The 25580-nt window shown below is 38.6% G+C and overlaps 1 protein-coding gene across 3 annotated transcripts in view; it reads left to right on the forward strand.

Moving 5' to 3' along the window:
• The window catches only part of GABRB2 (gamma-aminobutyric acid type A receptor subunit beta2), a 316460-nt gene that overhangs the window by 276880 nt on the left and 14000 nt on the right, over positions 1-25580 (forward strand). For 2 of the 3 annotated variants that reach the window (XM_062189681.1, XM_062189680.1), the window contains exon 8: positions 2195-2439. In XM_062189681.1, coding sequence (XP_062045665.1) covers positions 2195-2439 — 245 coding nt within the window. Of the gene's footprint in view, positions 1-2194; positions 2440-7615; positions 7730-25580 lie in introns of all 3 variants that reach the window. The other variant, XM_062189679.1, reaches the window with a different exon arrangement.

A 25580-nucleotide genomic window follows, 5' to 3' on the forward strand; every position in this document is an offset into this window, starting at 1 on the left:
AATATTTGATGAATGGAGGAATTAATAAAATTTATGGTATCTGATTTTACCAAAGTTAAAAATCTATTGTCTGTTTTTATCTGTTACAGTAGAAATAAGTAATCTATTGATTTTTTTTAAATTTAAACATACTTTTAAGGTAATAAAATGTATTTTATGTGAGCAAAGGATTATGAGGTTCAGAAATACCTTAAATACTACTTAGAAAAATAGTAAAATTAACATTCCTAGCTTTATTACATATATATGGTACAGGATACTATGTAGTTAAAAAGATGAAGAGAAAAATTAAAATTGGAAAATGTGTCAAAATGCCCAATATGAAGAAGACATGAGAACTCTAAGACACTTACCTGTGAAGTAAGAGCAAAGCTTTTCTGTTATGCTGAGACTCTAATTCTTTCTAAACCTCTTTCATTAGGATACATAAAAGCAAAGTAAATATTATGGTATTCCAAAGACAAAATTAAACCAGAAAACAATGTTTCACAAAAGTCATGAAAATGAAATTTAGTTTCCAAGGTTTGTTATTTCATGGCATTTAAGCACACAGGTTGCTGAATCAAAAAGATCACCATTGACCAAGTAATTCTACAGCTCCCCACCTATTTGATCTTGATCTCTGAACTTTGCCAATTTTCACATCACTTTTTGCAGCAAAGTTGGACTTGATCGTTCTCAGGACTCTGAATTGCTTCTCCATGCTTTTGCCTTCCAACAACAGCTGTCAGAGAACCCACTCCTCACTAACAGATACCCTCAACTGGACAAATGATTATAGCATGACTCAGTGTGGAATTCTCTGTTAAGAGTTGTATAACGCTGTGTTATTTATCTGAGCATTAAATGTTGCCTAATTGGGCCGGCGCCGCGGCTCACTTGGCTAATCCTCCGCCTGCGGCGCCAGCACCCTGGGTTCTAGTCCTGGTTGGGGCGCCAGATTCTGTCCCAGTTGCTCCTCTTCCAGTCCAGCTCTCTGCTGTGGCCCGAGAAGGCAGTGGAGGATGGCCAAGTGCTTGGGCCCTGCACCCGCATGGGAGACCAGGAGGAAGCACCTGGCTCCTGGCTTTGGATGGCGCAGTGGGCTGGTCGTAGCGGGCATGTGGGGGGTGAACCAACTGAAGGAAGACTTTTCTGTCTGTCTCTCTCTCTCTCACTGTCTAACTCTGCCTATCAAAAAAAAAAAAGGTTGTCTAATCGTCCAATCTACATGAGAGCTATGACTCTGACTTCTCTATTACCCTCCACTTCTATTTTTCAGTTACAACTGTTTACCTATGTCATCTGTAAAATAGATCCATTAATTTCAGTACTGCTGCTGTTATTTTAAGATCACTCACATGGTATTTTTTTATTCTAGTCTTGCATGTTTCTCCTGCATCTTCCATACTGCTTCCAGAATGACCATCCTCAATGAAATGAGCCCATGTGCATTCCTGCGTGAAGCTGGCCTGAGAATATGGCTCCCTAGTACAAATGCCTTACTGCATTGTCATTCTTTTCATGATTCTCCCTATTCTGTCCTATAATATACTTGCAATGATTTTCTTGAGCTCCTTTTAAAAAGGTTTTATCCTCTGTCTCAAAGCCAACATTTATAGAAAAAGCAGTTCCCACCATCATTGCCCTTTGGTCTACTGTAATGTTGACTTCAGTCCTTTGTTGCCTGAGTAACTCTAACACTTCAGGCAGCAGCTCAAAAATCTCCCATTTCCTGCTCTCTTCCCTGCCACATCACAAAGCTGAACTAGGGTCTTCTCCATATTCTCAACTCTTATGCATGTGTCCATCGTTGTATTTAATTCAAATTTATAACCCCCACTAGATATATGACTATAAAAATTGAATGAAAATATTCTATAATATTCACTGTAATTTATACATATATATGAGTCTTAGATCTACCAATGAGAAGTCTTCAAAAGGTTCACAGAAAATATTATGAAAAAACTATACTTAGTTTCTTTTTTGTACACATGGATTACAAAAACAAATTTGCACCAAAAATAAATTGATCTTTTAATTATATTTTTCTAAGTTTTTGAAGTACTCATATACAGTAAATGACCAGATATATATCATACCATATATGAGTGATTGAATGAGTTTAGTTACCCTTTCTAGCTATTATGAGAACACAAGGGAAACGTGAACATTATTATTCTAACTCTCTCATTTTTTTTTTTTTTTTCAGGAATCACAACTGTACTTACAATGACCACAATCAACACCCATCTCCGGGAGACCCTCCCTAAAATCCCTTATGTGAAGGCCATTGACATGTACCTGATGGGATGCTTTGTCTTCGTTTTCATGGCCCTTCTGGAATATGCTTTGGTCAACTACATCTTTTTTGGGAGGGGACCACAACGGCAAAAGAAAGCAGCTGAGAAGGCTGCTAGTGCCAACAACGAGAAGATGCGCCTGGATGTCAACAAGGTAAATTCTGAGGGCATGTCCCCCTTGCTTCTTAAACTCGTAGAAGAATGTTATGAGTTAATGACCTTATTTGACAAATGAGGACAGGAAGCCTCAGGAAAGAGAATGGGTAATTTTGTCCAATTCACACAGATTTTCTCCTGAAGCAGTTGAGGCACAATTATGTCCCCAAATTTTTGGGATCATGCCCTTTCCACTAACAGTAGAATTGCCCAGACCACAGTCACCTGAAGACTACCTTTGTGATGCATTTCCACATATTTGTATGATGTCTACTATAATTTAGTTTACATTTCTTTAAATTTGCTTATTTTCTTTAAACTAATTGAATGAAGAAAGGAAGCTTCATATCACTCTAATCAGCATATTGTTTCCTGGAAGATAACCTTATATAAAGAAATAAAGATATAAAAACTATTTGGTTAAGTTCTAACTTACTAGATGAAAATTGTGGGCAAGATTTGCTTCTATTTAATGTAAAATGGCAATTAGCAAGAAAAGAGATGCATTAAAGACCCACAAGCAAGAAAACTGAAATTTCCTCCTTCAAGTAATCAGAAGGATAGAGAAGTATACAAAGAGAATTCATTTTCTCCTTAAGTGACATGGAACTACTTAATGCTTTACACATACACCACTTATCATTGAAGCAGATGACTTTATGAGGCTACCCTCTTACTTAAGTCAGGTTTAGTCAAAGACATCCCAGACAACAGTAAACCCTGCTTTTTTTCAGTCGGTAGTTTGCAGTGTTGGGTGTTCAGTCTAATGACCTAGAGAAAGCTAAAAATTTGAGAGCTTGAGTCTCTTCCCCACAGGCTGATTTGATTGACATTGACTATGCCTGAATGCCATCATTTTCAGATGTCCCCCAGGTTTTCCCAGTCTGCAACCAAGTTGAGGATTTTGACAGATGTCCCAATGGAGCCAGCTCTCTTTGCTCCCTACCTTTAATTTCAGCTGGCTTCCTATTACAGAACTTTCTACCCAAAAGATAATATTTGTATATGCATTTTCCTAGTGTGCACATTTTGATCCTTTGAAATAGACAAAGTCTTGTTTTAATATCTGGCCTACGTAGTGTTTATGTAGTGTTTGATTAAATAAATAGTTCATGCTGATGGGTCTAGGAAAGCAGTGATACCATAACAACAATTGATTATTTTGTTGATGCTTTAATATTTACAATAGCACACATAAATAATCACCCCCGTTAGGATTTAGTTACAGAAAAATCTGTGGAAGCTTCTGACTCCAAATCTTTTCCACATGTTTTTTGGTCTCCTGCTTGGTTTTGGACTACTCTGTAATCAAAGGCATTTATTTCTCAAAATATATTTGTAATGCTAGAAATTTTAAGTAAGGCCTTGAAAGCCCAATAAACTATGATTTAGCAAATTGTCAATTTATTTATGTCCAAGGTTTCACTTACAGGAATCTGTCAGTAGATTCAACCTATGAGTATGACATTCTCAACCTTTCAAATTGCAGACTGCTTTTGTAAACCTATTTTATGATTTTACTAATATTGTAGTTTTAGTAAATAAAAGAAAATGAGTAAATAAATAATTCTATATCAAAGACGGCAGTTTAAAAATCAGCCTAACTCAGCTGGCTAACGCAAGGCTGACTTAATAACGTCTGATCTCTTTTCACTTCCATCTACCCTTTTTTTTTATGCCAATTTGCATTTAAATGATAAATTTGAGACCCAGATCATGGAGGTTTTACACAAACTGAAACTGGAGTATTTCAGATAGTTCTAAATTCAGCTATACTGAAAGGTAGAGGAAGTTTGACTGGGAAGGTACCCTACGGTGAAAACATAGTCTGGTGCTCAAAGTGGACCCATCATTCAGGTGATAGAAAATGAGAGACAGAAAAAAATAACAAGAGGTGTTCCAGTGAAGCTATTTTCAAAATAAAGGCAGATTTGTCCCCCAGCGGATTTTGGCAATGCCTAGAAGCATTTTTGGTTGTCAGAACTGGACACAAGGGGCTGTCATTGGTGTCCAAGTGTGTCAAGGCCAAGAATGTTGCTAAGAGTCCTGCAGTGCACAGAAAAGCAAAGAATTCTCCATCCTGTAGAGTTCAGTTCCCTGGCTCCAAACATGAGAAACCAAGGCCCAGAGAAATAAGTTTGTGCTATTTGCTATTTTTAATACTCTTTGGCAGAATTATTCTTTCTTTTCTTTTTTTAAAAATTTTTTTATTTATTTGACAGAATTAGTGAGAGAGACAGAGAGAAAGGTCTTCTTTTCACCCCACAAATGGCCACCATGGCTGGCGCTGTGCTGATCCAAAGCCAGGAGCCAGGTGCTTCCTCCTGGTCTCCCACTCTGGTGCAGGGGCCTAAGCACCTGGGATGCCGGCGCCGTAGGCAGAGGATTAACCAAGTGAGCCACAGTGCCAGCCCCTTTATTTTCTTTGACTAACAATCAAGATATTGGGAGTTATGATGTAGCATAGTGATTGTGAACAAATATTTTGGAATCAGGCTCAGTATTTCCCCTACCATTTATGAAACAGCTACATGAAAATAGGCTAAATCAGGGCCAGCACCTTGGCTCACTTGGTTAATCCTCTACCTACGGCACCAGCATCCCATATGGACGCCGGTTCTAGTACTGGTTGCTCCTCTTCCAGTCCAGCTCTCTGCTGTGGCCCAGAAGGGCAATGGAGGATGGCCCAAGTGCTTGGGCTGTGCACCCGCATGGCAAACCAGGAGGAGGCACCTGGCTCCTGGCTCATGATCAGCGCAGCGCTGGCTGGGGTGGCCATTTGGGGAGTGAACCAACAGAAAAGGAAGACCTTCCTCTCTGTCTCTCTCTCTCTCTCTCTCTCTCTCTCTCTCTCGTCTATAATTCTACCTGTCAAATTAAAAAAAAAAAGAAGAAAAATAATAAGCTAAATCTGCCTTGGTAGTCCTTCAGTCTCCGCCTCTGTAAAATGGGGCTAAAATCTCACATAAAGTCCCATGAAAATTATTGCAATAATGTATGAAGAGGATAACATAGTTCTTTGAAAATCGTAAAAAGTAAATGGTAGCTATGAATAAAATATGCAGATACTCTCGATGGTAGATATTATTACCTTTTAAATAAAAGTTATTGTCTCCAGCCCAAATAGCAGTGCTTGCTTTTGTGTTTTGCATAATCTAGCCTGTAGGATGGATTGCATCCCTAAGAGAGAAAATGGTTTTGTGTCAGAAGTTTTAATGTCAAAGCAAGGAAATAATTTTTCAGTGGGTATTAGTTTGAAATCTAGAGCAAACCAATTACTTCAAACTTTACCAGTCCTTTCTCAGGATAGAATACCTACAACCATCCTGATTAGATGAGCACCTTATTGTTTCAATCTAACATGCCAAACCCCCATGGCTTCCTTTTTCACCCGGCTTTTAATCCTCAGTGGGTTTTGATTGAGCAGTGCTGTCCGATGTGGCAGCATCATGAATAATGCCACTCTTTCCTATGAAGAATGTTCCCCTTTCCAACTGTAATTGTAAAGCTATTTTTCAAAGATGGAGCACATATAATCAGCTAAGTATTGTTGGCTGCTCTGGAGAAATCAGTTGCTAGGAGAGGAATAGAATTTTTCAACTCCCTTTGATTGTTTCCTAGAGATGGAAGCATTGTGTCAGATTATCTAACATGATTTTTAAATTTGTTCTGAGTTTAGGGAGGGAGGAAATGGGAAGCTGCCAAGGTGGGAGCCTATTGTTGCTTCGACAATTACTTCCACATTTCCCAGTCTCTCTTATGCATTCGTTCTTACATTTTTGTTTGAAGAAGAGAATTTGCAGCTCTTTATTAAAGCAATTCCTGTCCTGTTATTTAATTGCATTAGTTAAGGTTATGTACAAAGGCAACAAAAGTTCTGAGGTGTGCTCTGAATTTTCCTGTCCTTATCCAGTGACTATCCTACTGTGTTAGCAGATTAAAAAAATAAAAATAAAATGGAAAATAAAATGAAAGGGTAAAGCTATTCCATACTAGTCCATATGTGGTGTTTAGCTCAGTTGATTTCATTTGAAAAATACCCCACCTTTATGTCTATGAAAGACCATAAACAAGTGTCATTTTCACAGTTGTCTTCATGTGACAAAGTTGTACAATACTAAGATTTCTTTGTATTTATTTTGAAGGTCAGAGTTGAAGAGCGAGAAAGGGAGGGAAGGAAAGAGAGAGAGAGAGAGAGAGAGAGAGAGAGAGAGAGAGAGAGATTCCTTCAGCTAGTTCACTCCCCAAATAGCCACAACAACCAGGGTTGAGCCAGGCCAAAGTGGGCACATGGTCTCCTACATGGTCCAAACATTTGGGCCATCCTCTGCTGCTTTTCCCATGCCATTAGCAGGGAGCTGGATTGGAAGTGGAGTAGCTGGGATTCCAACCAATGCCCATGTGGGATTCTGGTATCTCTCCAGTGGCTTTCACACTATGCCACAATGGTGGCCCCAATTCTAAGATTTTAAAAATGAATGGTACACTAACCTGAAATGTACTAAATACTTCTCCCCAAGTGTCCTTTAGAATAGTTAAAAAAATGTAATCTCTCTTCTAGTAGAAGGAAAGCTTTCCTATTAGCCATTTTATTCTTTTGTTTGTGTATGTGTATGTGTTTCCTAGTAGAATTGCTTTTGATTGATTACACTCATTGTTGTTACTCATGCCTTCAAGTTTTCAACTCTCATTTCCTTTCAAGTTGATGTGGTTTTCTTGTATATTTTTATGCCAAGTACTAAATACATGCATTTTTGAAAATCTAGTTATTCCTGAATTTTCATCACTTTGGTTATTGCAAATTTAAAATACCTCCAATATCTTTATTGTGTTGAGAAGCCAATAACTACCAGTTTCCCAAATAAAGCTTCACCAGAAATCTTCATTTGAAGGTGTTCTGTACTCTAGCTTGATGGTTGTTGTGACCCTCTGTGCTATCTCTACTCAGGATGCCTAATTTCTGTCATGCAAAGCCACTAAGATCTTTTAAATCTATTTCTGCTACTAGGAATTAGATTTTTTTATAAAGAATAGATTTTTAAAATAACAATTAATTAGCAGTCCCATTCTGATGCTAAAGACCAGTAGCATTTATCTATGTCCAATTTACTTTACCACTCCTAATACAGTGGCATCAGTCAACTTATTAGCACATTCTCTACTTTGTCTTCCAGATTTTTTATAAAGATATTAAACAAAATGGGACCCAATCTCGATCCTTGTGGTACCCTACTGGAAACCTCTCCCCAACTAGACGGACTACCAATTACGATTTCTCTCTATATACGGTTAGATAGCCAGTTTTTAATCCATTTATTTGTATTTCTGTTGGAGCCAATTTGTTTAGCTGTTCTCTTTGAAATAACGTATGGAGTCTTTGCACATAAACTCTGGAAATTGTATTCTCAGAGATGTCAGGATAAGTTAAATGTTTTCATGAAGCCCTAGTGCTGTTTTCTGGGTTTGGGGTTTTTCTTTTCTTTTTAAATATAAATATGGAGAACCTACACCTCAGTATTCCATTGAGAAATGATTGTTGTGCTAGAGAAAGAAATCAGATGGATTGTACTGCAAGGATTGTATGTCATTATGTACTCTGGCATTTTGAGTTGTGTTGTGGTGGTAGCTTTTTGTTTTGTTTTCAGTTTGGTTAGTTAAGTACATCAGAAAGAAAACATTTATTCTATTGGTTGGTTCAGAATTCAGGAGACTCTGTTTTCTGTCCTGTTAATTGTGTCTGTCTCTGTTATACTTGCATCAAGTCCTTGTTTCCTTATTATTATTTACTTTATAAATAAGTATTCTCTTGGCACCCAACACTGTTAAATTGGTAGATAAGAGATAATAATTGAAATTGTTCCTTGTCAAACTCTTGACTGGAATGAATTCCGAGGAATAGCTCTTTTTGGCTACTTCTTTGTTTCTGAATCTTCATGTGTTTGCAATCTTAGTTGGCAAATTATCATTCATATTCACCCTCCAAATTGGAGCAGGGGGATAATAATTGTCACCATTCTACTTTATATGCTACTTGTCCAACTCAGTTTCTTTTTATTTCTTGATGATGCAGTGAATGATTCAGAATGTTTGTGAATCTTTCCTATGAGGACTTGATGCCAGATTAGTTTCCATTATTATATCTTCAAAGTGTCATGCTCTTCCTGAATTTGTTTTTCTGACTTCAAATTCCTTGATGTTCATTGTTAAGATGTTTAGAATGGGGGACAGGTATGGCTAATTATTAAACTTTACTTTGTCTTGGTATTTTATTTTGTTTTTTTACTTCATAGCTTCTTATTTTATATGGTAAAGGGATTTGATAGATGGCAATGGTTAGATTTTAGTAGATGAGATGTTTGAAGCTTTGTTAATCACCCTTTTTTAGTCAGCACTTACTGTTGTCTGTGCTCTCAGACTATCTCAGGCTATGTCATTCCTAAAGGGTTTTTTTTTTAATTTCACTATTTTTGTTGAAATTAAAGTAGATTGATTTGATTGGACAGTATTCTGGGTAGAATGTTAATCATGTAGAAGAAAATGTGAATGAATTGGGAATTTGGATTTATAGTGAAAGTTGCTGCAGATTGCTGCATGTGTCAAATCAAAATGAAAGCTGACTGTAGATTAGTCTAATGCCTGGTGACATTCATAGGAAGTCAAAATATCCTTAGAAAGGGAGCAAACGAAGAAAATGTGCCTCTTTGGTGCATTAAACTCTTTAGTTGATGGCTTCAAAGAGTTAATGCTGTCTGATTCCATGATTTGGACCCTGATTTGTCAAGATTTCTTCCTCTGTTTCATAAAATATTACATTAATGAAACTGTTCAATGATTTACATTGAAATAATAATTTTAACATCTTCTGTTCTTATATTTTCTGTTGGATATGTTTTTTGAATATGTTTTTATTCTGTCCTTTGATTCCTCTTTAAGTTTCTATTTATAGTATAAAATAGGGATTAGTATTCACAAGTTCAAATAATAGGCTTTTTATTAAACTGGAAACCTATGAAAATGTCAAAATTCCAGAGTATGTGACAATAAGAAGGTGGGTGTATTTTGGAGTCAGAATATCCTAGGTTTATATTCAGGCATTGTCTTTATAAGGTGTGTGACACTGGATATAGTTAACCTTTAACCCTTTAGGTTCCTCAACTGAAAGTACTACTTTCTGCCTATGGAGCTGCTGAGAGAATTTAGTGCAGTAATTATGTTAAAAGCCTTAAAGGGTAGCAGAAAAAGAGCACTCAATAGTTGCTATTATTATAGGGATCCATGCAAGGAGAGTGTATTTTTCTGTTTTTTTTTTCTCTTCTGTTTAGCTCTATTGCTGTTATTGTGATTATAAAACTAATCCATGATCATTCTTAAAAATACAAACAAGAAGCCAAGAACACCACCTGTACTCCCTGCAAAAAAATATAATTATTGTTCACATACCTAGAGACATACTTTTACATTAACAATTATATGCTACTATTTTGTATACTTTTTTTCTACTTACTTTTTCATTCTTTAAGTCCAAGTATACATCATATCTAGCAGCTGTAAGATATTCTGTTGAATCATGCACCATCATTTATTTGGTATTTTTTCCTTGGACATTTATTTAGATGTTTACATTATTTCATAGTGGTTTTCTACTATTATCAACTCTAAAATAAGCATCACATCACTGACGTGTTTGCACAGCACTGATTCCTAATACATTTCTTAGGATAGATTTGCTGAATCCTAAGTTATGTGCCTTAAAATTGGTGATACATATTACCAGGTGGTTCCGCAGAAAAGTCTTTGCATACCTACTATCATCATGTGAGAGGGTGGCAGTACGTTCATCTACACAGATCATTCACACGTGTGTACACACACAACCACTGTGCCTCTAAAATAAGGGAGACACACAGACACACACACACACAAAGAACATTGAACTGTATTCTCTTACCAACAGTATTGGAGAAGTGGAGAGACAAAAAGGTCTCCAAATCCATGTATAGTTTCTCTCCTCATTTTCCAAAAGCCATAGGGAGTAAAAGAGCAACAGAAAAAAATGAAACAAAAGGAGTCAAGACCCAGCTTTACAAGAAGCAGTGCTGCATGAGCATGGCCAGTATTACTGCAAGCAGAACCAAGGGCCTGGCAGCTGTTCAAGAAACCGACCAAATTGCCAGGGCAGGATGGCAAAGTGCAAGGCAAGAATTCAGTGTGCAGGCAGCAGGGAATGAATCTTCCAATGAAAGGAGAAAAGAAACATTTCAGGACAAGTGAAAATTTTCTGTAACAACTTTGTTTTTCTCACCAAAAATTGAAGGAAATGTGAAAAAAAAATCTAGAACATCAAAAACAAATGATAAAGAAGAGGAGATTGAAAGGGAGAAAATGTAGGCTTGCAGTTGACTGGTTCTGGCAGTGCTTTGCAGGGCAGAAGGCATCTGCCAGTAACATATTCTTATAGTAACAGGCCTGTTAGGAGACAGAGGGTGTGGGCAGAGGAGTCTTCGGTTTAAGACTGCTGGCTGGCAGAAGGGACTCCGTTTCATTAAGTATGTAAATATTGATAGATGAGAGAAGTTAAAACGAAGAGATTGTCTGCAAGACACGGTTTGCAGTGAGTTGTCAACACAGAGCTGTGCAAGACAGGAAGACCTGGGAATGAGCAGATATCTTGTTGGCATAGATGTCTTGAAAAGGCAGAACACAAAGAATGATAAAAAAGAGAAAAAAATAATAACGTTCTTGAGTCCAAGGGTGTTAGACAGTAGGAGATCCAGCAGGGATTGTGACAAGGAGGACCTCGCTTGGGAGACCAGTGTGGCTTCACTGACCCCACCCAGAGGAGGGTCTGTCCTGCTGGAGGAGTTCCAGAGATTGATGACTTGGCTGAGTTCAGAGAGGAAGGTGGCTGATGTAAACCAAAAGGAGGTATCATCTCGCTAAGCTTTGTGGAAGGGAAGGTGTACCTTTGTGAGGGTGTGAAAACAGTTTAGGAGATGAGACGTGTGAGTAGCAGTAGCTATGTGTACCTTTTAACAACTACACTCATTAGGGGAATGGGAATGTGATCCTGCAACCAACGTGGGAATTACTTTGGATTTATAATCAGGATGGTTCTAAAATTTGTCTTTGATTATTCACAGATAATGTAGATTCTAGTTTATAAACCTGAGTTACTTTATATTTGCTTTTCAAAGGGCATTAAATAGAATTTTTTGTTCCTCTGTCTATAGAAAAGAGAGAGAGAATGCAAAACAATCTATAGAAACTAATAAATTAATCTAAACCACTAATGTTTTGCAGCAAATAATCAAGGCAGTTATACCAAGTTCAAGCTATTAGAAACCCAGGTCAAGTGCAGAGGAAAAAAGTTGTAGAGACACTCACTTAGAGGATTAAGGAAACATTACAAATACAAAGGATGATCCTGTGAATTAAACATGTAGAACCTTCAGGTTAATGAAGTATAGAATGGGATATAGGGCATAGAAAACGTGAATCTAATGTCAGTAACTAATTATAACAATGTTGACAATAACGAACACTTCTTAAATACCTACTATGTGCTTAAAGACTTCACAAATTATGTGTTGGCATACAGTTCTTATTTTTATCCTATGTTGTCATAATAATAATTTTCCAGATGATGAACCAAGACCTAAGGAGCATAATTTATTTGCTTAAGTTTAGACAACTTAAAAATTATTGAAAAAAGGTATGACTATAGAGGCTGAGCTCTTAACTGTTGTGCTATACAGTATATATTTGTAAATATATTGTATTTACAAATGAAGTTAATATTAATTTGCTATATGTAAAGATTCCAAAAGATACACTGTGTTACAAGATAAAAATTATGTAATCTCAGTAATGATTATTATATTTGTCTGAAGTTATTAAACTTCCTGTAAGGAAGACTGAATAAACTATTAAAAAATAGAGTAAAAAATTAGGTTTCAGACTGTTCATAGTAATATTAAATTTTATGACAATAAAAAAATGTTTAAAGTTTCTGAGGGGGGAACATATTTAGTGATATATGAAGGCAAAAGAAAGGTATTCTGTCCTCAGTGTGCACAGTCATAAATATAGCATTAATGATTCCTTATTTAAAATAAGCGATAACAAAATAATGCAGGAAAATATATTCAAAATGAGGAATATTACCAGCTTCCTGCCACTGCACACCCCGGGAAATAATGGTGATGGCTCAGCTAAGTGGGTTCCTGCACCCACATCGGAGACCTGGATTTATTTCCTGGTTCTAGCCCAAACCCAGCCTCAATCAATGTAGATATGTGGAGAATGAACCAACAGACAGGAATACTCTGCTCCCATCTATCTCTCTATGTCTATATAATAACTTAAAAAATAAATAAGGAAAGTTAGAATAATAAAGTCCAATAAAAGTAAAAATAAAGTCCAATAAAGTAAATAAAGTCCAATAAAGTAAAAATAGCATGTGTAACCAAGCAATTTCAGGAGTTAAGAGTACTTAACTAAATGTAATTAAAATATTTTAATAAGCTTAATGCTGAAAAAACATAAAAATAAATCTGGACAAACATAATGTAAATCAAATGTCTGAATGGAGGTTGTTGACAAGAGAAGTTTTTTTTTTTTTTTTTTTGCTACTTCACAATAGGGGTCAGTATTTTTTTTTATTTCTAGAGTTTATGAATCAAGAAATTAAAGATTATCTTTAGCATTAATGTAGACAACTACAATAACAATCCTTCTCAAGGGGTCTACCTTAGGTTATCTATTTTAGAGTCACCTGTGACTCCAGTTTAACAACTAGATTCTGAGCTGAGTGTTTGGTAACAGCAATTAAGACGCTGTTTGGGATACCTGCATCCCATTTCTAAGTGCCTGGGTTCAAGTCCCAGTTCTACTTCCAATCACAGCTTCCTGGTTATACCAACCCTGGAAGGCAGCAGCTGACAGTTCAAGTACTTAGATTCTTGAAACCCACAGAGCAGACCTAGACTGAGTTCTAGGCTCTTAATTTTAGCCTGGTCCAAGACTTTGTAAATCAAAATTTTCATAAGGAAAGTTGAAGAATCTCTATTTTTACCCCTCATATCTTTGTAGTATATACAAAAGCAGGGGACTGTTATGGTAGAAGAATCAAAAACTAGTCACATGACATATGAAAACCTTACATAACAAGAAGAAAATAAAGACACATAGAATGTAGCTAAAGCTTGACATTAGAAATAAGGAAAAGGACAATGGAAAAGCAACTTTTAGAGTGGAAATCAAAAATGACAAAATGAAGACACAGCTAACCTCTTTTGACTACAGCATATGTCAACTTACCCACTAAAAGAATTAGGTTATCAGACTGAATCAAGCAACTAACCCTGATTGAATGCTTTTTGACAGAGGTACTCTATAGTAAAGATATTGTAAAATATTCTAAGAAAAGTCCCAAGCCAAAACAAGAGCCAAATCCAAATCCCAAAGAAAGCTGACAATTTATCATTATTACTATGCAAGGATAAATTCAAGGTAAAAGTGTGAAGACTGAGAGATCATTTATAATAATTATAAAATAAAGATATAATCATTAAAACTACATATAATTCAATTTGAAGTAGTATCCAACTAAGTTAGAGTGATAGAAAAATCAAAGAGAAAAATGAAAAGAGGAGATTACAGAAACATTTTCTGAGGAGTATATTTAGTAACGTCTGTGGCAGGCATTTGATGCCATGGTGAAACCTCCACTTGAAACAAATGGCATCTTAGATCAGAGTTGCTAGTCCAGTCCTGATTACTTTGCTTCCTGGTGGTAAACACCCTGAGAGGCACCATGAGATGGCTTTAACTACTTGGGTCCCTGCCGCCAACATGGGAGACCCAGACCACGTTCAGGAATCTGGATTTGCTATGGTCGTTGAGGACATGTGGGAAGTGAACATGCAAATGGAAAATAACTCTCCCATTTCTCTCTCTCTCTCTCTCTCTCTCTGCCTTTCAAATGAAATGAAAAATTTTTTAAATGAAGAAAAAATGTTTATTGTTTGCATAAATTCTTTTCTAACTTACGTCAGACATAAAATATTGATTAAATTGAGGAACATTCATAAAATAAAGTAACTTAAATATTACATAATTCACAGGAATGTGTTTAAAACCATTAGTAGTAGGAAAGCTATAGCTTCAAACATCTTTCTAGCAAATACTTTTTTAAATTTTTTAAAAAGATTTATTAGGCCGGCACCGTGGCTCAACAGGCTAATCCTCCGCCTTGCAGCGCCAGCCCATCGGGTTCTAGTCCCGGTTGGGGCGCCGGATTCTATCCCGGTTGCCCCTCTTCCAGGCCAGCTCTCTGCTATGGCCCGGGAAGGCAGTGGAGGATGGCCCAAGTGCTTGGACCCTGCACCCCATGGAAGACCAGGAGAAGCACCTGGCTCCAAGCTTCGGATCAGCACGATGCGCTGGCCGCGGCGGCCATTGGAGGGTGAACCAATGGCAAAAAGGAAGACCTTTCTCTCTGTCTCTCTCTCTCTCTCACTATCCACTCTGCCTGTCAAAAAAAAAAAACTTATTAAAAAGATTTATTTATTTTAATTTAAAGGCAGAGTTACAGAGTGAGAGGGAGAAACAGAGAGAGAGATCTTCCATCCATCTATTTACTCCCTACATGGTCCCAACAACTGGGGCGGTGCCAGACTGAAACATCAAGCCAGGAGCTTCAACAGGGTCTCCTACATGAGTGCAGAGGCTCTAGCACTTGGGCCATCCTCTGCTGCTTTCCACAGGGCACTAGCAGGGAACTGGTTTGGAAGTGGAGGAGCTGGGACTCAAACCAGTGCCTGTATTGGATGCCAATCCTGCAGACAGTGGCTTCACTGGCTATGCCACAGTGCTGGCCCTACAAGTAATTTTTAAATGTGAATAAAATACATAATTGAAGAAGTAATGAAAAGAGCAACAAAATACATAGGAATAGAAGAAATTAATCAAGATAAATTGTACGTTAATAAATTTAAAAATCTAAACAAAACAAATTACAAATAAACCACAATAAATAATCAGAGTTACTTCTTTTAGAAATTTAAATAAAATAGAAAAAATAATTGATCAAGGGAAAGCTTATTAAACAAAGAAGGAGACAGTATGAATACTGCTAAGTACAATTTTTTTGAAAAACATAATTATATAGAAAAGGAAAATTCAAAGAGTATTTTGTTGAAGACTTATATATTTATTTGAAAAACAGAAACAGAGGAGAGACAGAGAGAGAGAGAGAGAGAGAGTCTTCCATCCACTGCTTCATTCCCCAGATGACCACAACAGCCAGGGCTTACCCAGGCTGCAGTCAAAAGCCAGGAGATTCTTCCCGGTTGGACACATGGGTGCAGGGGCCTGAGCATGTGGGCCATCCTCCACAGTTTTTCCAGGCATACTAGCAGGGAGCTGGATAGGAAGTGGAGTATCCAGGACTCAAACCCTATTCCATATGGGATACTGGCACTGCAGGTCGCAGCTTAACCTTCTGTGCCACAGTACCGGCCCTGAAGAGATCTATTCAAGGACCTGAGAAAATGTTGAAGAAACATATGACATTTTTAGAACCTATAAATTATGGTCTGGCACTGTGGTGCAGTGGGTTAAGTTGCTGCCTGCAGCACTGGCATCCCATATCAGAGAACTGTTTCAGTTTGGCTGCTCTGCTTGCTGTGCAGCTCCCTGCTGATGCGCTAGGAAGGCAGAGAACGTCCCAAACACGTGAACCTCTTCCACCCTCATGGCAGGCCCAGGTGGAGTTCCTGGCTCCTAGCATCCACGTGGGCCAGGCCTAACTATCCCAACCATTTGGGGAGTGACCTCTCTCTATCTTTCCCTCTCTCTCACTCACTCTGTCTTTCAAGTAAACCCTAAGAGAAACAGAAGATAAAAAACAGATGTATTATGGAACATAAAACTAAGAAAACTGACAGAAAAACGTGACTCCCACTGCAGACTCTGGCCCAGACGTTTCAGTAGTAAATTCAACCAAACATTGAGGTAAATACTCCTGATGGCACTGAAATGCTTGCAGATGACAGCAAAAAGAAGGAGACTCTTCCAAATGATTTAGAAAGTCACCTAACCTAATCAGGTACTAAAAGTCTATTTAAAAAAAAAATACAAAGGGGCCAGCACTGTGGCATGGTGGGTAAAGCCACTGCCTGCAGTGCCAGCATCCCACATGGGTGCCAGTTCAAGTCCCGGCTGCTGCACTTCCAATCCAGCTCTCTGCTGCTATGGCCTGGGAAAGCAGTAGAAGATGGCCCAGGTCCTTGGGCCCCTGCACCTGCGTGGGAGACTGGGAGGAGGCTTCTGGCTCCTGGCTTCGGGCCAGCATAGCTCTGGCCGGAGCGGCCAATTGGGGAGTGAACCAGCAGATTGAAGACCTCTCTCACTCTCTCTCTCTCTGTCTCCTTCTTTATGTAACTCTGACTTTAAAATAAATAAATCTTAAAAATAAAATAAAATAAAAGGACATGAAGAAGCTATGGGTCCAGTATACTAATAAGTAGAATGGGAAAGAAAGAACATGATAAATAAAAAATCTTTAAAAAGCTATCTTTTCATACCATTGGGAATATATGATTTATTTGATAAACAGCAGGAGCAACTATTTGATGTCTAAATGTAGTACCATGTACATATATCTAATCTACCTCGTCACCCAGATTAATATCTAATAGAGTCACATCTGTAGTTTTTGCCAAAAAAAAGTCAAGATGTCATATGTAATAAATGTTTTAATAAACATGGATTAGGAAAAACAGAACAAAGAATAGTGAATAAATATTTGACCTTGTAAGAATATTTCATTTCTATACTTTTCTCTCTTGTCATTCTTATCAGGCAAACCTTTCCTTTCTATAATAGACACAAATTTTTGGTTCTCTTCCTAATTATATTTTAGGTACATGATTATTTTCATTTACATAATACTTAAAAATATAGGAAAGTAAAAGATCCAAATCCCACTTTTTTCTGAGAAAAACCATATATTTTAAAATATTTTACATGTCTATATATTTATGCCTTTATATACACAAATCTCATTCTCAATTTTTCTTTAGCAGCATCAATTATTGATTGCCATTTTCAGTTTATAATGCTTATAATCTTGCTGTTTTGTTTTAAACAATCAAGTACCTTTTCTTACATTTATATGCTCTTTATGTTTTTATTTTATATGCTCTTTATTTTCTTACATTTATATACTCTTTATTCTTTGAATTGGCTTGTCTGTGGATTGGCTATTTTTTTAGATTTTTATTTATTTTTTTCAGAGGTAGAGTTAGAGAGACAGAAAGGAAGAGACAGAGAGGGTCTTCCATACGCTGGTTCACTCCCAAGATGGTCGCAATGGATCTGAGCAGATCTGAAACCAGGAGCTTCTTCCAGGTCTGCCACATGGATGTGGGAGCCCTGGTGTCCCAGTCCATAGCAGAGAGCTGGATCAGAAGAGGAGCAGCTGGGACACAAACCAGTACCTATGTGGGATTCTGGCTCCACAGGCAGAGGCTTAGCCCACTATGCCACAGCGCTGGACCCATGGATTGTCTATTCTTATTCTTGTCCATTTTTAAGGATTCATGAGTTATTGGGTTTCAGAAGTTCTAAATAAAATAAAGATATCAAGCATTTTTTAGTTGGCATTTCAAATATTGTTCCAAGGCTCTAATTCATGCCAGAAGTTTTAAATGTTCATACTGTCTAGTTATTTGTACTTTATAACTTTTGGACTTTCTGGAATGGCTAAATTTCTCTGAAAATTCTAGGTTAAGCATACAGTCCTAAATTTTTCTTGAGAGGCTTTTCTTTTCAGTTTTTAAAAATTTATTTATTTGAGAGACAGAGAAAGAGGGAGCCTCTATCTGTTAGTTTATTCCTGAAACACCTTCAATGACTGGGACCCAACACTGGGAGCTATGACCTCAATGTAGGTCTCCACATGGGTGTCAGAGATCCACCTACCTGAGATATCTGCCTGCTCCTATGGGCACATTAGCAGTCAGCTCAAGGCAGGGGCTGCAGCCACGTATAGAACCCTGGCACTCTGATACAGGATATGCAAGTCTGAACCACTAGACTAAATGCTTGCTCCTGTCTTAAGAGTGTTTTTGGTTTTGTTTGGTTTTGTTTGGTTTTTAACTTTGAATTTATTTTATTTATTTGAAAAACAGAGTAGGTGTGGCATTGTGGCATAGCAGATACAGCCACCACATGCAATGTTAGCATCCCATATGGGTACCAGTTGGAACCCCAGCTGCTCCACGGCTGATCCAGCTCCCTGCTCACGTGCCTGGGAAAGCAGTGGAGGGTGGCCCAAGTACTTAGGCCCCTGTACCAACATGGGAGACCCAGAAGAAGCTCCTGGTTCCTGGCTCCTGGCTCCTGGCTTTGGCCTGGCCTAGCCCTGGTCTTTGCAGCCATTTGGAGAGTGAACTATCAGATGGAAAACCGCTTTCTCTCTGTGTGTGTCTCTCTTTAACTCTGCCTTTCAAATAAATAAAATATATTTAAAAAAAAAAAAAAAACAGAAAGGGAGAGGTATCTTCCACTTGCCAGTTCACTCCCGTAAATGGCTGCAAAGGCCCACGCTGGGCCACACAGAAGCCAGGACCCTGAAACTCCATCCGGGTCACCCATGTCAGTAACAGGGCCAGAGTACTTGGGCCATCTCCTGCTGCTCTCCCAGGCACATTAGCAGGCAGCTGAACTGGAAGCAGAGCATCCAGGACTTTTACCAGCATTCTGATATGGGACACTGGCATTATAGGTGACAGCTTCACCACTGTGCTGCAACACCAGTCTCAAGAGTTTCTTAATACTCAATACATTATTTCATGTTTTATACTGAATCTATCTTGAATAATGTATGGGGGGGTATTCAAAAGCTTCTGAGAAAATAGAATTAAAAGGTAAATTTATTTTGGTGTAGAAATTTGTGGCACAGCTTGTTATGCAATGGCTTGGGATGCCAGCATCCTATTAGAATGTTGGTTCAAATCCTGGCTGTTCCACTTCCAACCCAGCTTCCTACTAATGAAAACCAGGAAGCAGCAGATGATGACCCAAGTATGGGGCCCCTGACACTCAAATGGGAGACCCAGATAGAATTCTAAGCTCCTGGCTTTGGCTTAGCCTACCTCTACCTGTTGCAGATAGTTGAGGAGTGAACCAGTGAATGGAAAATCAATTTCTTGCTCTCTTTCTCTCTCTCACCAGCCAACCCCCATCTCTGCCCATCTCTCTCTCTCTCCCTCTCCCTTACTTTCTCTGTCTCTCTCCCCCAGTTTCTCCTTTTCTCTGTTGCTCTGCCTTTCAAATAGATGAAAAATAAGAAGAAATTTTTTAAAAATTGTTGGCACTAAAATAAATTTAGCTTTTAATTACATTTTTCTAAAGGCTTTTTAAGGTACTCTCATATTGTTGATACAAGATCATAATTAACTTTGTATTTTTTCAGAGGTTAAACAGGTAACACAAATATTATTCATGCTTGAAAATCTCTGCCTAGTGGTTACATTTGGAGAATGAGATGGGATGGTACTTATATTTTTCAGTTTATATCTTTCCATGCATTTTTACCTTTTATAATTAGTAAACATCATTTTTAAAATTAAAGAAGTTATGTGTGTATACACACACACACACATACTGTCAACTGACTTGCCAGAATAATCTTTTCATTAATTCTCTCGCACTTTCTTATGCACACACACCCTTGCCATATCTACCACACACACATACAATTCCTTCTTCTTTGAGGTCTTCATATATTACTTAAACATAAATAAGAAAAGATAACTACAGACTTATATAAGCAGTACATTACACATTTCTGTGATATCTAGTGATTATCGCTAGAAAGACAAGAAGGAAGGGGAACAGAGAAAAGAAGGAGCAAGAAAGGAGAGGAAGAGAACAAAGAAGAGAGAGAAGGGAGAGGAGGAGCAGAGCTGAGCATGGAAGGCAGAGGGAATGGAGAGTACAAGAAAGAACAGTGCAGAGTGAGCAGTAACTGCTCTACCTGAGCATGCTCAAGCCCATGCTTCTGCCTTTCTCGTCAATGCAGTCATCAGAGGTTCAAGATGCCAGTGATGCACTTACACAGGGTCCTCCTGTTTTTTTTCCCAAGTGTGGACAGCCCTGCAGCAACTCTGCTCATGGCCGTCTAGATATGCATCGGCCTGAGACTCAGGAGACTGGGCGTTCAGATCTGTAGCAGGCAGCAGTGTGTGTCGTCCCAGGCCAGGCAGCCTCTGCCCTGCACTGGGGATGCCATCGCCACGGACTCATCCTTCTTGCTCGTGATTCCCTCTTCTGACCTGCATCAGGGGTCCCATCACCTCCTTTCAATGAAACTTACTTTCATTTATTTCTAAAAAAGCAGTTGCTAGCTAATTCACATCCATACCCTTACATAGAGTATTTATCTTCCTGTTACTTAAAGACTATCTTTAAGAAATCGCCTTTTGGAAAGATGTGGAAAGAAACTCCATAGAGAGAAATATTATAAAATTATAAAATATTTTTCTGAACTGGCAACAATTAAAAGTACTCTGGACTCAATTCCTGTCTCTCATGAAAAGAGACTGGCTTCTTACACAGGATAAATTAGAATTTTATTTAAATAATTTGTAGTCTACAAGGTAGAAAATAACTGAGAAGTCAGGCATATTAGATTATTATAATATTGCATTCTGCTAAAATATTTATACTTTTTCCATGCAATTCCTGTGGTACCTAATGGAATTATCTCAGTATCACAGGATGAGTAGAGGGTATTTGTAAAGCCTGTTTCATAGAAGTGAAAATTGAAACAGACAGCTAAGAAGTCATTGATGAAACTGCCTTCCAGGACCAGAGTCACTTACATCTCCCTGCCCTGGTTGTTCCATGGCCTGGCCAGTTTCTCACTGAGTCTCTTCTTACTCCGTGAACCTTGTCAACCCCTCTTGTGCAAGCAAAACTTACATAACTATCTTTTAAGCTCACTTCCTTTCAGTAAGCTTTTTGGTGTTTTTAATTTTGTTTTTGTCTTTTTTTTTTTTGCTAAAAAAATGAGTTAAATTTCGTAAGCATATTTCTTCTGTCAAAATACCTAGCAAATTTTAGTAAGACACAGAAAAATTTAGATGTACCACTGGATTTTCAACAAATGTAATAATATGCTGTCTCTTTGGGTTAGTTTAAGGAAAAATGTGCAATAATTTTCAGTTTTAAGGAAGAAAAGATTCACCTTCTAAAGCTAGTAGGACACTTATATATCCTATGAAATTTTTTTCCTTTGTTCCTTTATAAATACTTGTAATCTGCCAATAAATTGATGTTGTATTTTACAGTTGATAAGCTGTCAGATCTTGAGAGGTGTGGTAGTCATTCTAATATCCTGAAAGCAATTCTTAGCGAGAAAACTCTAGAAAGATTATGAACTGTTTATTGGGAAAAACAAAACTTTGTGTTCCATGTGCAGCTTTGGGAGTCAAGGGCTGGCATTAAATTTTTATTAACCATCATTCTATTAATATTAAATTTTGTTTAAAAAAGTACAGCACCTCCAGCAACTACCTCCATGTGTTGCTAAGGAAATTAGGACTGTTTATGGCCTCTGCTGAGGATCAGTTTGCAGGATTACTTGCTGCTCCTTTAATGTCGGCAAAGGGCCCCCAGGGATACATAACGAAAATGGACCCTGACATAATTTGGAAATCTCCCTCAGCAATAAACAAGCTGTCTCTTTGCCTCCCAACACTTCTGCTGGCTTCTACTGCAGAAAAATTTCAGGAAGTTGGTCTGTCTTCAAGGGCAGGATAGCAAGCTTCCTCTCCTGTCAGAGGATACCTGCTGCAGTTCCCCAAAGACGGAGTAAGGCACCCATGAGTCACTGGAGGGCAAGCTTGCTACACAGCTGCCACCCTAACGTGCACCGTGGCCCTGAGTCCTCCCACACAGACTTGAGTGGAGCATTCCGGCACCAGGTGTGTTGAGTTTAGCTGTTAGTTTAGTGACGTGGGCTGCGTTCCTGTGAGAGTCTTCCGGCCACTTGCTCTTTGCTCCCCTTGGGATAGCTGTTTCAGGAAAACATTAAACTCTGCTCACAAAGGACACAGATTTGAAGATACATCATAAATATAATGATCAGTCGGTGAATATTTATCAAATTATTGCTCCAGGAGCTCAGGCTGATGATAAAAAGCATGGCAGACTTGTTTAATCAAATCTACTTGATTTGGAATTGGAGGCAGCCCAGAGCTCCTGTCCCGGGGCGGTTCCTTATTAGTTGTCTGAGCTTAGGAAAGCTTTCTCAGCTTCAGCAGATTTCTCCCTAAATACAGCAACATTGTTTCCGTCAGTCTGAAGGATTCAGCCACTGCCCCACCAGTATGTTTTCAACAGGACAGGAATCTGAATGGGTGGTGCACAGTGTAGACAGTGCATACTACTGAAATTCAAGGAAGGGAGATGTTACCCTCGGCCCGATGTTCTGGAAAAGCGTCTCAGAAGTAAAGGAACTTCCATCTCAAAAAAGGTGGCAGAGGAGGACGCGTAGCAAGGAGCTGCTCGGTCCAGCCAGGATGTGCGTGTCTGCCACAGAATAGAAACAGTTAAACCCTGAAAGGGGCTTAAAGGATCCCCTCCTTGCATAAATGAGGAAGTTGATCACAGAAAGGAAGTAACAAGTCCAAAGTCACACAAGAGTTAAATGACAAAGAGGATAGACTCTACCCCAACGCTCCAGCATCACCGGCCCATCACTGGGCATTGCCTTTCCTGCGCAGACTTAATAATTTGACCCACAGCCTTCCTCCTGCCCCTGTGTTATTCCAGCAGAGCAACTCTGGGGAGCATTCTTTGGAAACCAGAAAAAGTCCTATGCCTATTTGGACCTGTTATGTAACCCTGAGCAAGTCACTGCCCACATCTGAACTACTAATTGCATCTTCTAAATGTTAACATTTACCAACAACTGACATCAAGCCAGAAGCTGGCTAAATGCTCCATTCCATTCACCTCTTACCATCCACTGCCCAGAAGAGCATTTTGCTGAGGGTCCCCCTCAGAACACCAGAATCATCAGTGTCTAGCCCCATGCCTGGTTTTTGAAATGTAAATTTCAGATTGCCCAAGAATATAAATTTTAGAAAGCCCCTATGTGATTCTGGTGCTAAAAAAAAAAAAAAAAAAAAAAAGCTTGCTGAGTTCCCTGGTAATCTGAATACTCATTACTCTGGTTTCCTGGGGTCAAAAACTGAGTCTTAAGGAGAAAAAACATATTCAGAATCCCATGGCTGGTAAGCAGCAAGCCTGGGATCTGAATCCAGGTTCGTTCATTTGTTTGAGATTTCCAGTATGTGACCTAGAGTCTAGTGGAGATTTTATCCTTTAGCAAAGGGTCCGATCATCAGCTGGGCTTGATATTCTTTCCTGTCTTCCTAAACTCGTAATTTTCTTCACTTCCCAAGTCGATTTACAGCCTATGTTTTGTAAAGTTTAGCACCTTTCACGGTCTGCTGTCACCTTCAGATCTCAGATCCCAGGGTAATTTGGTGTTGGAAGGGAACAGAGAGATATTTGACAAGGCTGTGTCAGATTAACAGCAGTTCTCCTAACAAGAGAGTTGGGGAGTGAGGGTGGATGGTGCATTTGACAATACTTGCTGGGGTAATTCACCGTGTAATTGGCCAGATGCACAGAAGCCATCAGACCACAGCCATGGGAGGGATGCCTAGCTGAGGGAGATTTCACAGTTCTCTCTACAGCCCTGTTTCTCCCTGAGGGTTTAGCTGGCACCTTGGCTGTGATTAGCTCAGTGCCTGCAAGGGGAGCACAAAACCTCCTCCACACTTCACCATAGAGGCTGGAGACCTCCCCAAGGCTCTTGAACAATGACTCTTTTTTTGAAAATGTATGCCCCTCCATTCATTGATTTTCAGCACTTGAAGGGATCTCAGATATCTAGTCCAGTGCTCCTCAGTGTTTAGTGCATAAAAATAATCAAGAAATTTGTTCAAGAACAGAGTCCCTTATTCAGCAGGTCTAGGAAAAGGCTTCCGCTTGTGCATTTCTAAACAAACTTCCCAGTGATCCGCAAGTGGTTGATCTGTGGATCCCACTAAGAAGCAAGGAGACCAGAGTCTGCACAACTCCCCAGTGCTGCCTTGAGGACAAACACTGAGGGTTCCATGGTTGTATCTGGCACCAGCTGGCCAATCAGCAGTAATTGTCACAGCCTTCCGTAATAACCTCATAGCAAACGTTCCTCTCAGTCTATGTGCAGAAAAGAAACAGGAATTTCAGTTACTCAGGGTCACAGAAACTAAAGGTAGAGAGAAGGCTAAAGAAAGCTGGAATATAAACCTAGATTTTTCTAAATTGTGAATTTTAATCACAGATTCCATGGGAAGCTATTTTAGAATATCTTAATACCTCTCCTCAGTTCTGTAATTTTCAGAACCGGCCGAAGAATCCAGTTTGGATTCAAGAAGCTGGGGTAGTCAGCCTTGCTCAACCTCTAAAAAGCTCTACAATTTTGGGGAAAGAATTTCTCTGAGCTTTTGTTTTATTGTCGAAGAGCTGAGGAAATCTTCCATCCAAATGTTGCAGAGGGCAATGAGAAAATATATGACAGCAATCTGAAAAAACCTAAGTTGTTTAAAGGAATGGAAGCACTGATTAAAATTGCTGTAGTGTAACATTAGCTCTCCTCTCATGATTATCTTCTTTGGAAATATATACAAGCTTACCATGGCTCTAGGTTGAATACTGTCTCATTGCCTCATTCATGTCCAGAGACGGAGATTTGTTTTTATGTAAAAACTTTCAACCAACTTTGTCTTGCCTGGACTTCCTAATCAGTGTCACACACCTGAAATGCCAGGAACAGGGAAAGGCAATCTCTGCTATTGCTCTAGTGGGTGGGACTGATTGAACCAAAACATTCATTGCAAGGAGTTAGAAACATTATAAATAACCTTATATAAAATACATTCTCTCTCCCTGCTATAGAAGTTTAAAGTTGCCAAGTATGATAGCAAGTTACTTTTTCTTACCAGCCTAATTGTATGTCATACTCCGTAGTAGGCTCCTTAAATATCTTAATCTTCAAACAATCCTCCAAAT

Source organism: Lepus europaeus, chromosome 4 (genome assembly GCF_033115175.1).
Source record: "Lepus europaeus isolate LE1 chromosome 4, mLepTim1.pri, whole genome shotgun sequence".
Taxonomy (NCBI): Eukaryota; Metazoa; Chordata; class Mammalia; order Lagomorpha; family Leporidae; genus Lepus; species Lepus europaeus.